The 16,930-nt window shown below is 42.9% G+C and overlaps 1 protein-coding gene across 2 annotated transcripts in view; it reads left to right on the top strand.

Annotated features, from left to right (window-relative positions):
* Positions 1–16,930, top strand: part of ATP10D (ATPase phospholipid transporting 10D (putative)) — an 85,133-nt gene that overhangs the window by 38,611 nt on the left and 29,592 nt on the right. For both annotated transcript variants that reach the window (XM_045018886.1, XM_045018885.1), the window contains 7 exons: positions 1,830–2,034; positions 5,581–5,666; positions 7,809–7,915; positions 8,711–8,842; positions 10,238–10,365; positions 10,553–10,805; positions 14,705–14,940. In XM_045018886.1, the coding sequence (XP_044874821.1) occupies positions 1,830–2,034; positions 5,581–5,666; positions 7,809–7,915; positions 8,711–8,842; positions 10,238–10,365; positions 10,553–10,805; positions 14,705–14,940 (1,147 nt within the window). The remainder of the gene's footprint in view (positions 1–1,829; positions 2,035–5,580; positions 5,667–7,808; positions 7,916–8,710; positions 8,843–10,237; positions 10,366–10,552; positions 10,806–14,704; positions 14,941–16,930) is intronic.

Genomic DNA, 16,930 nt, shown 5'->3' with positions numbered 1-16,930 from the left:
CTGGGAGCAGCTCCAAGGCAGAGGGCAGGAGCAGCACGTGGCAGTGGGGGGAGGGACAGCTGAACTGCCTTGATAGCCTGCTGGGCGGCTGCAGCAAAGGGAACTTAGAGGTACAGGGGGCTGCCGGTCCACCCTGGTTACAAGCCCCCACCAGCTCTTCCTGCAAGCAGTGGACAAAGCAGGCAGCTGCAAAACGACATTAGAAAGGAGCATTGCACAGCTTTAAACGAGAATGTTCCCTAATTGATCCGCAACATAACAATGAAACAACGTTAACCAGGACGGCTTTAAGTGAGGAGTTACTGTACACTGCTTAATTATTTTTCCCTTTGTGGCGTCTCCCTTTTAGGCTTGCACTTTTAAGGGGATGCTGTTAAATAGTTCAGGCACCAAAAGTTTTAGTTACAAAACCTAATGTATGAACTATTTCTCTGATATTTTCTTTTTTATTTAAATTGTTTTTATTTGCCTGCAACATTTTACTCAGCTAACAATTTGATTAATGCTAGTACGTTGATCTGCCAATCTGAAAAAATATAGTGCACTGGTTGGTCTCCTAGGCCCCAGCTTAAACGGTAACAATACCTGACACCAGAAATGCCCTTTGTCCATTCACAATAAGACAGAGAAGTGGCCCTAACACCAAGAAGGTTTGATCACTTGGAGCAATCATCACACTCTGTCTACTTGCACTGGTGCATTCTATACTGGTGCCCACAGTTCATCAAATGCTTTTGCTTACTCCTCACCTGAAATCTTAATCCTGTTGCATTAAAATAATGTTCACATTAACCAGCTGTGATCACATAAAAGGAGGATTATGGTCTCAGGTAAGCACTGAACAGCAGAAGTAGATGGAAAGTTGAAGAAATAACCATGGAAAACAATATTTTAAGGGCTTTCCTAATAAAGGGTCCAATTCTGCAAGGTGCTGAGAGTCCTAAACTCCTTATTGACTTTACTTGGAGTTGCAAGATCTTTGCACCTTACAATGTTGAGCTCAGAGCGATTCAACAATACATAAATACAAATGTTTTAGGTAGAATTGTGTTCTAAATATTTAATGATATGCCAGCTAAATGTTTTAGATTTTTGTGTACTTGCCTATCCAATTAAGAGACAAAAATTTGGGTTCTGGAGTCACCATCGGGAGTAAGGGGGAGAGAAAGAGATGAAGATTTGACACTTGGGCCTGGTCTACACTAGGGTGGGGGGTCGAACTAAGGTACGCGACTTCAGCTACGCGAATAGCGTAGCTGAAGTCGAACTACCTTAGTTCGAACTTCTTACCTGTCCAGACGCCGCGGGATCGAAGTCCGTGGCTCCCCCGTCGACGCCGCCACCGCCGTTCGCGGTGGTGGAGTTCCGGAGTCGACAGGAGCGCGTTCGGAGTTCGAACTATCGCGTCTAGATTAGACGCGATAGTTTGAACTCCGAGAAGTCGAACGCTACCCGTCGATCCGGCGGTAAGTATGGACGTACCCTTGGTTTACATAATTTGGAAGTGTAATTCACCTAGTAAGAGAATTTTAGAACACTACTTCTCCATGGGAATAGAAATCATAGGACCAAGTTCTGTGCTGAGTTTTACCCCAGTCAACCTCACAGAATGTTTTTATTCTCATGGATAAGGTATGGCCCTGATCCAGCAATTGATTATGTTGTGGGTACACTCACCTTAAATTGGTAAACTGTCTCCCCAGCACTTTGGGGCATACTGATTTAGACTAACTAGTTTATAGTCTAAACAATCATCTTTTGTAGTTCGTTTGTTCATTTGAGCTTGCAGCTTGTGGAATTTTTCATTTAGACTTTTATATATATTTCAGGAAAGAGAAGAAATACATAGATCAGTGCTGGAAAGATGTTAATGTTGGGGACTTCATTCGACTTTCATGTAATGAAATAATTCCTGCTGATATGGTGGTGTTATACTCTACTGATCCAGATGGGATTTGTCACATTGAAACAGCCAGCCTTGATGGAGAGACCAATCTGAAGCAGAGGCAGGTGGTGAGAGGATTTGCAGAGCAGGTGACCATTGTGCATTTCTAATCATTTTAAAGAAAATGGATGTTTCAAGAATTTATTAAAAAAAAAATTTAAAAAAAAAATCTCTAGTTCGTCTACTTGGTTGTTGAGGTGGGGCTTGTCTACACCTGCATTGGAACCAAAATAACTAAATCAGTTTTAATTCACACCTTCGGTTATTTCACTGCAAATCTGTGTGTGGTCACTCATTTCAGGTTGAGTGTCCGATTTCAAATCAATGTAAGTCAGTAAAAAAATTCTTCTTCAGGTACATGTCAGTGTGGATTCCGCATAGGTCTTCCTTTGTGCCTCCAGGAATGTGAGACTGGAGTCTTTTGAATAGCAGTGTCCATCAATGCTGCATGTGCTTGCTGTGCCTCCTTGTGCTCTCGTGCAAGGGCATAAAGGGCAGGGCATCCCTGACCCTCCCTCTGTTCCCTCTTACCACCTGTGGCAGCAAGATATAACCTGGCAAGTGTCCATAAGACCTGCTGGTTCTCGGATTTGGCTAAATTCCTTCAAACTCTTCGTAAAACCTACTGAACCCTTCTGATTTTCTGACATACAACAGCCATGAACAATATCAGCCCATCTGGACTGAATATTGGATGGTCACACTTCCCTTGTAGAGATCCCCTCATACACTCTTCCACCTACAAATCCCTTTATGGGGCTTCACAACATGGTGGATTCGAAACCTGTAGGCTACAATCCCTGCCCATCCTGTGGTGGGCTAATTCCGCTGAAAGATTTGATGGGACTGTCAGGAGTCACAGATCCAGTCCAGACAGCCTGACCTTTGGAAGCTGCCTTGTCCTATTCCACCGGGCGTGTTATGTCATGCCGTTGGACAGATGGACGCTAGAGATCATTGCCCGTTGCTACCCCCATCCAGTTCTGTTCTCTATTTGCTATCCGCTGCCCTCCCAGTTCCTCTTCAAGTACCCTTCTCACAAAAGCCTTTTACAGATGGAATTGGTCTTGTTGTTTGTAGCGTCTAAGATCCATAGTAGAGATACCACTGGAATTCAGGGGAGGAGGCTTGTACTCCCAGTATTTCCTTATCCTGAAGAAGAATGGGGGAAGGAAAAGGGGAGGGGTGGTCCTATCCTAGACCTGGGAAGACTCAACAAATGAATGTTCAGGATGGTAGTGCTTGCCTCCCTTATTCCATCTCTCCAAGCTTAGGACTAGTTCATCGTTATGCACTTCCATGTATCTACTCATCCAGCCCACAGGAAGTAGCTAAGATTCACAGTGGGGCCCAACTATTATCAATACAGGGTTCTGCTCTTCAGACTCCCCATAGCACCAGGAGTATTCACAAAATGCCTGGCAGTAGTGGTAGTGCACTTATGGAGAAAGGGAATTCACACGTATCCCTCATTGGGTGACTGGCTGATCAGATGCAGGTTCCTGCAGACTTTGGCAGCCCTGTCGTACATCCACTTCCTGTTCTCCAAACTAGGACTCCTTGTGAACTTGAAAAATTGTCACTGATTCCATTGCAGACAACTGAGTTCGTAGGAGCTATGACTGACTCTCGGTGGTAAGAGGTTACCTGTCAGAGGACAGGTTCCAGTCCCTTCAGTCATTGGCAAGTGACTTAAGATCAAACCCAAGAACACCGATTTTGTGTGCATGAGGCACATGTTGGGTGGGATCCACACTGACTGCAACATCTAACGAACCACAGTTGCTGTAGGATAAGTAACGATTTCTATTTAAATGAACTCCAAATAGGACATACTTAATCTGCAATAACTTTCTATACATAGATTCACACCAAAATAACTAAAAATGTGAATTAAAACAGATGTAGGTAATTTGGTTCCGTTTTGTGGGTAGATGATCCCTGATTTTCCACTGCCTTGTATCTTGCGGAATAATTTACTCCTGTGCAAAGTGGGTGTAAAATACTGCTCGATCAGAATAGTAGCATTTTACAGTCACTTTGCACTCATAAGAGCTGCCATACTGGGTCAGAACAATGGTCCAACTATCCCAGTATCCTGTCTGACAGTGGCCAATATCAGTGCTCCAGGGAGAGTATACAGAACAGGGTAATTTTGGAGTGAGACACCCTAGACTTTCACTCCCAGATTCTGACAATGAAAGGTTTAGAGTTGCTCTGAGCATGGCGTTATATCCATGACCATCGTGGCTAATAGCCATTGATAGACCGATCCTCCAGGAACTTACCTAGTTCAGTTTTGGGGCGGGGGTTGGTTGTGTGTGGTTTTTTTTTGTTTTTTTTTTTAATCCAGTTATAGTTTTGACTATCACAACATCCAAGGGCAATGAGTTCCTCAGGTTAATTGAGCATTATGTGGAAAAAGTACTTCCTCAAATTTGTATTAAACCTGCTGCCTATTAATTTCATTGGTGACCCCTATTTTTTGCATTATGTGAAAGGGTAAATAACACTCGCTTCTCCATTCACTTTATCCACACCATTCATGATTTTATAGACCTCTATCATATCCCCCCGTAGTTGTCTCTTTTCTAAGCTGAACAGCTCTGGTCTCTTTAATATCTCCTAATGTTGTGTAAATAAACAAGGAACAGGGTAGAAGAGAAAGAGGCCCTATATATTTAATGATTTATATTTATAAAATGACAAGCGGCACCTATCAGAGGCTCCAGGCATCTCTGACAGTAAATCAATATATCAAAATTAACAGCAGGTCAGCAAGGTATGTGCAGATAAGAAAATGCCAAGCTAAGATTTCTAACTTTCAAACTCTGCCTGTGGATTTATATCTTAGCCTCAGGATTGGCATCCTCCAGAGATGGAAAGAAGTCTAATGGTGAGAATTCAGGCTTCTTTGAAACCCTTAATTATGGAGAAGACATTTCAAATGAAACCTGAGAGTTGTAGACTTTGAATTTGACAACCTGAGTCTAACTCTTTCTTTAAAGAATAGCTGACATATCAAGGAACTCTCTTGTAAAGCATTCTACTGAGACAGCATTCTATTTCGATATCAGAGTCCAGATTTGCAAAGGTGCTGAATCTTCATGTATCCCATTAATTTCAGCTGGAATTGTGGGTTCTACATACTTCTGCAAAATCACATACACTTTTCTGTAGTACATGTCAACTTTCAGTGTTTCTTAAGAAGGGAATTTTCTCAAGGCAAGTAACTTTTTATTTATTAATTTTTGACATTCTGTTGCTCAACTGCTCGTGCTTATTCACCACTAGTAGTTCTTGTTTTTTGCAATAATCTTTTCTCTAGCACTAGTTAGGCTTTGTCTACACTAGAAAGTTTTATTGGCAAAACTTCCCTTCTGTTGACATAGTCTACAGCCCGGTTGTGTCCATGAAGCATCAGCAGCTCATCTGATACATCCCAGGGTTTTATGTTGGCCAGGCAATCTCTCCAGTCATCTTGCATTCTGATTTAGCAAAATACCTGCTTTTGTTCCACGTTGCAATACTTGCTAGTATGAACTATTGCAAAGTCTGAAACTGCTGCTGTGAATTATTTTTTGTAAGCTATATCACTCCTTGTCTGAATGTTACATTCTTCTCTGTGAATATAGGTTTCTGAAATTGATCCAGAGAAGTTTTCAAGTAGAATAGAATGTGAAAGTCCTAACAATGACCTCAGTCGATTCCGTGGCTTTGTGTAAGTAGGCTTGGGGGGAATTTGCCATTTGTGATGGTAATTTGGCTCATTTGTTGAAGGCTTGTAACGTTCACTTTTTACAACACCTTATATTTAAATCACACTGTCCGATTCTAGTTGCACCCTTAAGTTTCTGTGTGTGGCTGAGAAGACCTGGAGATCCGAAAATGCTTTCTGTACTAAAGCTTGCGATTGGTGGAGGCTTCTTGATTTTGTTGTTATGAAATTTTCAGGTGCTTAGTTTATACTGTAATTCACATTGGTACCACCTTTATTCAAAATGGCTCTCTTACCTGTTTTTAATGGTTTGTGATGTCTGCACTAACACTTTCCCTAATACTCATTCTGGACTGTAGTCTGAATAGAAAGACAGTATTGTCTAATGATGATGAAAAACCGGAACTGGGACCAAAGAGGCCTGGGCTTTATTTCTGAGGGTTAGTCTATTCTGCAAAGGCTTTGCCAATATAGCTATACCAGCAAAGCCCTCTAGTGGAGAGAGAGCTTATGCCAGCAAAAAGAGTTTTTTGTTGGTATAGTTCAGGGATCTCAAACTCAAATCACCATGAGGACTAGTACATTGGCCTGATGGCTGCATCACTGACACCTTTTCATATAAAGGTACAAAAGCCCTGCTCCTGTCCCTGGCCCTGCCCCCACTCCACCCCTTCCACGAGGCCCCGCTTCTTCCCACCCCTCCCCCTCTCCCATTCCAACCCCTTCCCCAAATCGCTGCCCCTGCCCTGCCTCTTCTCCGCCTGCTCCCCTGAGCACACAGCTCCCCGCTCCTCCCCCCTCCATCCTGGAAACCACTAAGCATCACCTTTGGTGATGGGAAGCGCCTGGAGGTAGGCAGAGGAGCGGGAATGTGGCGTGCTGGGGGGAGGTGGGGCGGCAGGTGAGGGGAGCTTGGCGGCCGCAGGAAATAACTCCGTGGGGGTGCGGGGAGCTTGGTGGGCCTCAGCAAATAACTCCATGTTTGAGACCCCTGGTATAATTAAACCACCTCCTCAAATGACATAACCTGTGCTAGCAAAAGAACTCCTGTTTTGGGTATAAACGGCATCTGCCTGAGGTGCGGGGGGGTTGCCAGCCTAGCTAGGTTGGTTAGGAGTGTGATATTGTTTTTGTTTTTTTAATTTTTTTTATTTATGCTCCTAACCAACATGGCTAGGCCAGCAAAACTCTGTATTGTGGACCTGGCCTGACTCTACCTCTGGCTTGCTGTGTGACGCTAGACAACTTGCTTAGCTTCCCTGGGATTCAGTTTTCCCATTTGTAAAATCTCCTTTGTAAAGAGTTTGTGAGATCTGTGTGAAAAGCACTGTTTATGGTGCAAAATATTTTTTAATGCAAACTATTTCCAATTTAATTTTGAAACTCGCTGTTTCTACAGTGCCCCTTCTCTGCCCCCACATAGCATGGAGAATAAAAATTATAAATGGGAGAAAAGGAGGGGGGATTATAATTTTAGTTAAATTATATTCACCGTAGGCGTATCTATATTATAATTAATCTGCTTACAACACTGTTAAAATATTATTCTGTCTTCTAGTATTGATATGTGCTAACTGTGTATTAGCCACGTCCTTGGTCTGTTTGACAGCCTAGGATAGAGAGAGGCTGTAGAATGTTTTGGGGACCCTGCTATTGTATGGATAGGTCATTTCTGCACTGCAAGGTGGGGATCATGTTTTAACAGGTGTCAAGAGCGGCCAAGGTTCTACTTGGGTCCCCAAGCACAGGTTTGATTTGAGGCATAGCTGGGGCTGATACCATCACAGTTCCTCCCCAGTACACACATGTGGTGTGAATTGGGATGAGCTGGGTTGAAGTGTCTGCTTTCCATTCTTAGTGTTCGTCCTGAGATCGCAATGTTGCACTTATGTAGGATTTTCGTCTAATTATGCTCCTGAGAAACTGTTGACTTATAAACTTATGAAATCTCAGTATAAACCAAGAGAGCATGCGTGGCCAGATTTTCAAAAGAGATCAATATGTTCGGTGCTGAGCTTTGCTGAAAATCTGTCACAATGAGGGGTACTGAGTGAAAATCTGCCCCAATGTGCTTTCAAGGCTTGGTTGCTATAAATGCTGTGGGAGGCTCTGGCACACCTGTTAAGTAATGCACTGTGTTTGCAGTGAACATTCAAACAAGGAGCGAGTGGGCCTGAGTAGAGAGAACTTGCTGTTACGAGGATGCACAATCAGAAATACAGAAGCCGTTGTGGGCATTGTGGTGTATGCAGGTTAGTGGAACTAACTTGCACTGATTTTCATGCAAACGTGAGTTCTTCAAGATTTCCTTTTTAAGTCGTATTTACCTGACCTGAGTAACAGTACGGTTCAGGCACTGGTAAATGGGAAATAGAGCCTTTTACCTTTAGATTTCCACTTTCAGTCCAGCACAGGGGAGTAGTACCTGGAAGCATTGCTAATGACTGTCCAATGGGCTATGGGAAATAAATCGGTTTCTGTCTTAGACCTTTATGCTGCTGTAATATGTGAGCACAGAGAGGTAATCTCAGTTCAGTTCCACGGGAACAGGTCTCATGGCCACACACACAAATTAGCACTGATTAGTAGTTGCCTCAAAATAGAGTCCAAAGAATGGGATGGGCATATGGAGACTGATGCCATGTCCTTCTGTTTCAGGATTGAGGTTGTGCTGTTGTTGCCTGTCCTGTGTGTATTCTCTGACAAAGGACAAGTCTCCAGAGCAATCAGTCTGGCCCCTTTAGCAAGCACTACAGTTCATGTTCAGAAAGTAATAACCCACCTTGGAGTGCAACTTCTGTTAGACAGAAAGGAGAAGTATTGATTTTCGGATACAGGGGGCCAAACAAAACAGAAGCTTTTCCTTCTTGGAGCAGAATTAATGGATGCATTGTACTGGCAGATAATTGCTTTACTTAAGTTTAGAACCTGGTCCAAATACTAATTAACCCACACATCCAATTTTCTCAGTCTTTTGGGGATGTATTTGAGTTTTGGTTTGAATATCTGCTAGAGAAGGAAAATAAAACGTTTATTGTGTGTTACAGGTCATGAAACCAAAGCAATGCTGAATAACAGTGGCCCTCGTTACAAACGCAGTAAATTGGAAAGGAGAGTGAACACTGATGTCCTTTGGTGTGTTCTGCTTCTGATTTTAATGTGTTTAATTGGTGCTTTGGGTAAGTAAAGTGTAAGGATCTGCAAAGTAGTATTTTTGTTTGTTTGTTTCTTGTCTCCTCCTCCCCTTTTTTCTCTGCAGGTTTTTTAGTTCTTTATTTTTAGGGATGTCAGTGTGGTGGTATCTAGGAGTAAATAATAGTCTGACTCTTCCAGGAAGCATATTCTTTGCCCAATAGTAACTGAGTTAAGAATGAAAAGTGATCTGAAATAAATTAATTTCAACTAGCTAAATGTCTTGTATACCTAGTAGGCCTAGGCATTGAAAGTTGAAGATTGAGGCTTATCTGTGCTATGAAATGTGCCACCGTTTTCAGGAAATCTTAAAAACTGTTTCAACTCCCACAGTTACACTGCCTGTGTGTACGAGGTACTGGTGTCCGGATCACTTCTGGGTGCAATATAAAGTGGGGCCGTAAGTAGTTTAGGTCCCAAGCTCCTCAAAAGCTGCCTCTCTCCTAGTGTAATACTTCATCAGCTGAGCTGCATACAGTGCTTGAGTTCACAGTCTCTTGTTCAGTTCAGAGAGGTCTGGAGGGAGGATATTCTCAGTGAAAGGCCTTCAACTTGGGACCGTAGTTCCCCAGTTGGTCTTCCATTGACCTTACTGGTAATGCTGCAAAGCTCATAGTTTCTCCTAAGTCCTTTTCTGGGAAGGCCGACAGGATGGTATTGGATGGAGAGCCTTAAGTTTGCATGGGTTTTGGGGGAGTTTATATTTTGGACATTGGTTAAATTTAATACTTGCACTCAACTGCCTGTACATTTTACTATCCAAATAAGCAGGTTTTTAAAAATGTTTCTGAAATCCTTGAGACAGTCTTACTCCTGGAATACATTGGTGGTACAAGCGTATTAGCTGAAATAGTTTTTAAGGTTGGATTTTTAAAACCGTTTTCTAACAGCCAGTGTTGTAATTGAGGCAGGACCTACTTTTTACCCTCATTGTGCATGTCAAGTAGCCTGGATAAGCCATGGTTCACAAGCTACGAGTGTGACCCACGCAAGCTACTGGTATGCACTTCATTGTTGGTATATTCCAGAAATAAAAGAAAAATCCTTTGAAGCTTATATTAACTGTATCTTTCTAACATTCCCATTGGATTGTGGATGAGTAGTTAAATAATCAAAAGGCTACATGCACCTGCTCTTCATGCAATCCCATAGCAACCTTCATTCAGGAATTAGAATAAGCAAAGTGGGAGGAGGAGTTTGTTTTGATTAACTCTTTCTTGAGAAAAAACAAAAAGCTGAAGTCTAGTTGTTGTTAGGAACCAGGCTTTTCCAGTTTTTGTTCAGCTTGACACTAAACTATGGGCCAGCGTATGTACAACTGACTTTCTTTTTTTTTAATCATTGTGTTTTGTTTGTGTGTGTTTGTTTGTTTTGTTTTTAAGGTCATGGAATTTGGTTAAGTAGCTATTCGGAGATGCCTCTTTTTAATGTCCCTGAGCCCGATGGAAAATCCACTCCACCAGCATTAGCAGGGTTTTATATGTTTTGGACAATGATCATTTTATTACAGGTAACTTCAATCCCCCTTAAACATCATGGGCCAGATTCTGCTCTCATTTACACCAGTGTATATCTGGAGTAACTCTTTTGACTTCAGTGAAGTTACTTTATTTACACTGGTGTAACTGGATCAGAATTTGGTTTCATAAACATCAGGTTATCTAGCTGCATGTAATCCACTCATTTTATTTTGTTAGGTCTTGATCCCGATTTCTCTCTATGTTTCAATCGAAGTTGTCAAATTGGGACAAATCTATTTAATTCAGAATGATATTGACTTGTACCATGAGAAAAGTGATTCCACTATTCAGTGTCGAGCGCTGAATATCGCTGAAGACTTAGGTCAAATCCAGTACATCTTCTCTGACAAGACCGGAACCCTCACTGAGAACAAAATGGTTTTCCGGAGATGCAGTATTGCAGGACAGGAATATTGCCATGAGGAGAATGGTAAGGAATGAAATATTAAGGCAGCATTTGTACCTTCTGCAAGAATAAAGAAGTTCAAAGGTTTGATAGGGTAGAGTGCATGTCAAGTCCATTTGGCAGACCCATGCACAGTAACATGGAGAGAGGGAATGCTGGCTAATCTTATTAGCAGCAGTGCTTCTACCCTGTGTGTGAACTGTGGAGCGCTATCCATACATTGCCTTCTGTGCTAAGAGTCTTGAGAACTGTTGGCAATGAGCTAGTATGCAGATAGTTATGTTTCTATTCACTGTGCTGGAGAAACTTTTTATTTTTATTTATTTATTTATTTATTTATTATAATTCTGGCTGAATGAACTTCACTGGAATTCAATCACTGTGCTCTGCCTCTCTCTGTGAAGTTTTGGAAACTGTCACTGGGAAAGTGCAAATAATCTTTCCTCTTTTTTTTTTTTTTTTTAAGTAGTGAGCCAGGGATAATATCTACACAGTATTTTAGGGTGCAGCTGCCCAATTCATCACCATGGTAGAGACATGAAAATATCCATCCTCACTCCATGGAGCATTGTTTTAGGCCTCAATTCAGCATGTGGGTATTTAAAAGCCTGAGTAGTCACATTGAAATTGTATGCTTAAATTTAGCCACATACTTGTGTATTTTGCTAAGTCAAGACCTTAGTGCTTCCCTATTAGTGCACAAGCAAATTCATTTGCAAGCCTAGCAGATATGTAGTAATTTGATGAACTACCATTCAGCTAGCAAAGACCTGCACTTCTATTCTAGTATGCTTTGTTAAAATGCCTGTAAACTGGCATATCACAAATAGTTGGAAATATTAACTTAAGTTTTAGAAACTTGTGTACTGAGTTATGAACACTGTGTCCTATATATGAGTGACATTCTGTATCTAGCTCTCAGTACACTATTAATTGCCCTCGGGGAGTCAAGTGTTGTTGTATTAATGACTTGTATTTTTAAAAATGCATAAACAAACAATATAGGATGCAATTATAGACATAGGAGGAAGTTATATACAACATCACAGACTCTTCCACTTAATTTGATCATTGGTTAATTTAGCTGTCTGGCTAAGTTAGATCAAAAATACAGGACTATATTGACCATATATACTCAATCATAAGCCGGTTCATTTATAAGCCGATCCTCCCAAGATGGATAAGTAAAAATGGAAATATAAGCCGACCCTATAATTCAGGGGTCAGCAAACTTTGGCTCCTGGGCCATCAGGATAAGCCGCTGGTGGGCCGAGATGGTTTGTTTACTTGAGCGTTGGCAGGCACGGAGATAAACCTAAATAAACAAAGTGTCCCGGCCCGCCAGAGGCTTACCCTGACGAGCCAGGACAGCAACTGGTGGGGAAATTTTTTGGCGTGAGAGAAGCTGGGGGGTCAGGGGAGTGACCCCCACACTCTCCCCATCCCTTCCCACCTTATCTGGGGAGGGCCAGGGGAGGATGTCTCTGACCTGGCTGGAGCTGCTCTGGCAGGCTGGGCAGTGTGGCCACAACATGCTCCAGAGGGAGAGTGGTGCAGCCACAACCTGCTCTGAAGGGCGGGGCTGAGCGGCACGGCTGCAGCCTGCCAGCCCCGGAGCTGCAGCTGCTTCAGAGGCTGGGGGGAGAGCAGCGTGGCCAGAAGCGGAGAGACTCTGGCCCCGCCTCTTCCCTTCCGTCTCTGCTGGCTGTGCTGCCTCTCCTTGCCCCCTCTGTTGGGGGGAGGCAGGGCCGGCGCTTCCATTTAGGCGACCTAGGCAGTCGCCTAGGGCGCCAGGATTTGGGGGGGCGGCAGGCGGCTCCGGTGGACCTCCCGCAGGCGTCCCTGCAGAGGGTCCGCTGGTCCCGCGGCTCCGGTGGAGCATCCGCAGGCATGCCTGCGGCAGGTCCACCAGAGCCCCGGGACGAGCGGACCCTCCGCAGGGACGCCTGCGGGAGGTCCACCGGAGCCGCGGGACCGGCGGCGAAATGGGTAGAGCTGGCCCTGCGCCTAGGGCGCCAAAAACCCTGGCACCGCTCCTGGTGGGAGGGGCTGTGTCCCACCTCTCCCTCTCTATACCCATTCATAAGCTGACCCCCTTCTCTGGTGCTTCCCTTTTTTTACTAAAAAAATTCGGCTTATGAACAAGTATGTACGGTCTTTCAATCACTTTGCGCAGGTACTATTAGATAATACTGTTCACTGCAGAAATCTGCCATTTAATCAGTAGGCCTGGCCAACGTTCTCCACTCAGTCAAAGAGGATTGAACCAAAGTGAGAACATGGTAATGCATGCTTAGTAAAACTAGTGGTATTCACAATATAGTGTTTACTATTGCTGTGATTGATGTAACAGTTCATTATGCAAACTAGATACACCACCTATTGGTCACATTGATAAACCAATAAACCTCATGGAAACACACTTGATTAGAAACCAATTTTAAAAAATAATTTCTGCATAAATTTTTGAGTAGTGTATGGAGCAGATATAATAATACAAGTGCTTCCCTCACATTTCACATATGCACAAATTTCGAAAACTTTAAGATCAGACGGGACCATCATTATCATCTAGTGTGATCTCCTGCAGATTGAAGGCCACCTTCACATGATTCAGATTAATTTCTGAAATACATACAGCATGAGGGCAGCCATTTTGACTATTACTCAGTTCCTTCCTCATATCTTTACTTTTACCTCTTCCCCGGCTCCATAGGTTCCTGCAGCCTGAATCCTTTCCTCCAGTATTTTACCATCATCAGTCACCTAGGCTGTCTCCTTCCCTTGTTTGGCTCTTTCCCTAATAGAGGCTATTATTGTCCAGAGTTTGAATTTTTAACTTAGAGCCGCTCTGTGATATGAGATTTCTTATTTTTTTAGGTTTCAGAGTAGCAGCCGTGTTAGTCTGTATCCGCAAAAAGAACAGGAGTACTTGTGGCACCTTAGAGACTAACAAATTTATTTTAGCACAAGCTTTCGTGAGCTACAGCTCACTTCTTCGGATGCATAGAATGGAACACCCAGACAGGAGATATTTATACATACAGAGAACATGAAAAGGTGGAAGTATGCATACCAACCGGAAAAGTCTAATCAATTGATTAGACTTTTCCGGTTGGTATGCATACTTCCACCTTTTCAGTTGATTAGACTTTTCCTGTTGTTATGCATACTTCCACCTTTTCATGTTCTCTGTATGTATAAATATCTCCTGTCTGTGTGTTCCATTCTATGCATCCGAAGAAGTGAGTTGTAGCTCACGAAAGCTCGTGCTAAAATAAATTCCTTAGTCTCTAAGGTGCCACAAATATTCCTGTTCTTATTTTTTTTAAAATACATTTTTTTCTCTATTCATATTGAGGCAAAGGAGATAATAGCCTGAACCCTCCTTTCCAGGTTGTCTCTATGATCGGTGGTGCCCCATGGGAGGAGCTTGGAATCCTCAAAATGCCAAATCCAGCAAATAGAGACCATGTTCTCCTAAACTGGGGGAAGAAGAAGATGATTTTATTTATGTCTGAGGGTGGGAGCAAGACCTCCCCCACGCATGACATGCATGATTCAGGTTTTACTGACAGGTTATTGCACTGATGAGACTGGCTTTTCAGTTGTAAAAATTGATAAATCAAAAAAGTTCTTTTCTCAAACAGAGAAACTTCAGGCAGAATTTACAGAGATCTTATTAACAGTGATACTTGTGCTGCCAAACCAGTGTACATGTGATCAGTTTGTTGGGTGTTTTGTTTTGCTTTTGGTTAAAATATAAGTAATCCATTTTTACATACGTGTACAAAATTCCGTGTTTTAAAGTTCATATCCCAGGCTTCCAGCTGATGATTTGAGCTTGTAATATTGGACAAATGAGGGATTCTTCTTGGTCACTGAAATGTGATTTCCCCCCCCCCCTTCTCCCCCCTCATTAGCCAAGAGGCTGGAATCCTATCAAGAGGCTGATTCAGACAATGAAGATTTAACAGATGCTCTGTGTGGCTCGTTGAGCCGCATGTCAAAGCAGAATGTGCACAGTTGCAGGACAGTGAGTCGGCCTTTGAACTCCAAGTCTTTGAATCAGCTGGCTGGTAGCTGTTCTGCCTTAGGAGGGAAAGATGGAGTCAGTAACATTCCGCACTCAAGACATGTAGCTTTCAGCAGCCCCATTGTAAGTATAGCTTGATGTCTTTTGATCTTATCTTCATGAGTTATTTCGGATATTTATCTGATTTTTTTTTTCTTTAAAATTGAATAGGTCATTTGTCTTATCTGAAATCCTTTCTGTTTTCCTTCAAAAAGAGACAAAAAAGTGCCTCCCCGCAGCTGCAATTTGTAATTGATGATATGTTAAAGCAAGGCCAGAACTGAGCTGGGAGCATGAGGTGTTCATTCATGGTCATCCCTTTCTAAACTATTCACATAAAGCTAGAGGAGAAGGATAGTTCAATGGCTAGGGCAACAGAGTAAATTTTCTGCTCTTCCACAGACTCCCAGTATGACTTTGGACAAGTTGTGTAGCTTCTCTGTGCCTCAGTTCCCTACCTGTAAAATGGAGCTAATAGCACTTCTGTACCTCACAGGGGTGGTGTGAGGATAAACTGGGGACCATGACCTCTCACAGTGTCACAAGGTGGTTTCATGGAGGGGGTCGCAAGCTGTCAGTTCCATGGGGCTGATAGCCCTGAACCCCCATTAAATTATATTACTCCCACCCCCATTTTTAATTTGTAAGTGGGGGTCACAGTCAAAGGTTTGCTGTGTGAAAAGGGGTCACCAATATAAAATGTTTGAAAATCCCTTTGATAAATGCATTAGAAATTGTGAGCTGCTCAGATGTTACAGTGATGAGTGTCAGATAAATAAGAGAGATCAAAGGGCTTGCCTATAAAGCTATTGTTTGTTTGATGACATATATTTGATACGCACAGTGTGTTATGCATGGCAGTGCATAAAACCATTTGAAAAGTGTTCTCAATGTTTGTATTAGATAATGCAAGTGCTACTAAATAATTCAGATCACCACTGTGTCTGCATTGAATCTTGCTGGCATAACTCCACAAGCGCACCAGCTGAAATGAATAAACCAAATTTAATCAGCATTTGCCATGTTGCTTTGAGTGGGTTTTTAAAAATGGGTGATATCTGGTGTGGGTAAGCAGTATTTCAGCCTAATGCGCCAGGTCGTTGGGAGCAAAAATGCTGCATGCACCGTGTATGTCCTTTATAAATGAGACTTAAAGTAACATTAAAGAGGTGGTGGCTCAATTTTATTTAATTTCTGCTGAAGTGTTCATGAGTAAGGCTAAGATTTTTGTCATGGTTATTTTTAATAAACGTCATGGACAACAAACAGTTCACGGGAGCCCGTGACCTGTCTGTGACTGTACTAAAAATAATGGGGGGGGGGAGGAGGCAGGGCTTGGTAGGGGGGAGAAATGACAACTGGAGTCCCGGGGGTGGGGGTGGGGGGGCACTAACAGGCTGAGCCCCACGGGGGCTTACAGACCTGGCTGCGGGGCAGGGGTACACAGTCCCAGCTCCAGGCACAGGGGGGAGGGGTGGTGACGGCCCTGCCTGGTGCTGGCCCCTCTGAATTGGAGTGAAGATATCCGCTGTGAGAAATATCCAAGTTCCAAATGGGGCATATCCTACCCCCTTTCTCTGCAGATGCAGAAGGAGGGCTGGTAGCAAAAGAGTTCTGGTATGCAAAGGGATGGGGGACAATTTAAGGATGTGCCCTCATGAAATTAGGGTGATGGGGAAGTGGAAATCTGTCTTTAGGGTTCAAAATTAGCAATGCTCATGCAAGAAAAAGACCCAGGTATCAGTGGCCAACTTAATAAAGACCTCTACTTAATGTGCTGCTGTGGTCAAAAAAGCCAACAAAATATTAGAATATACAAGGGATTAGGATAAGACTTCCAGAAGGGGCAGATTATGAAGAGGTTCTTGTATCTTCCTCAGAAGCATCTGGTGTCAGCCATTGTTGGAGACAGGATACTGGTCTAGATGGACTGTGTGTCTGATCCAGTATGTCAGTTCCTATGGTCCTTTGAATTATCATGCACTAAAAACTATCCGTGATTAAGGACCTGCTCCTACAAAGTGCTGACCACACCTGAGAGATGCTGCATATATCAGGGTGTACTCTCCTCTCT

This window comes from Mauremys mutica, chromosome 5 (genome assembly GCF_020497125.1).
Source record: "Mauremys mutica isolate MM-2020 ecotype Southern chromosome 5, ASM2049712v1, whole genome shotgun sequence".
Classification (NCBI taxonomy): Eukaryota; Metazoa; Chordata; order Testudines; family Geoemydidae; genus Mauremys; species Mauremys mutica.
Note: the sequence above shows the minus strand (reverse complement) of the source record. Positions and strands in the feature narration are given on the sequence as shown.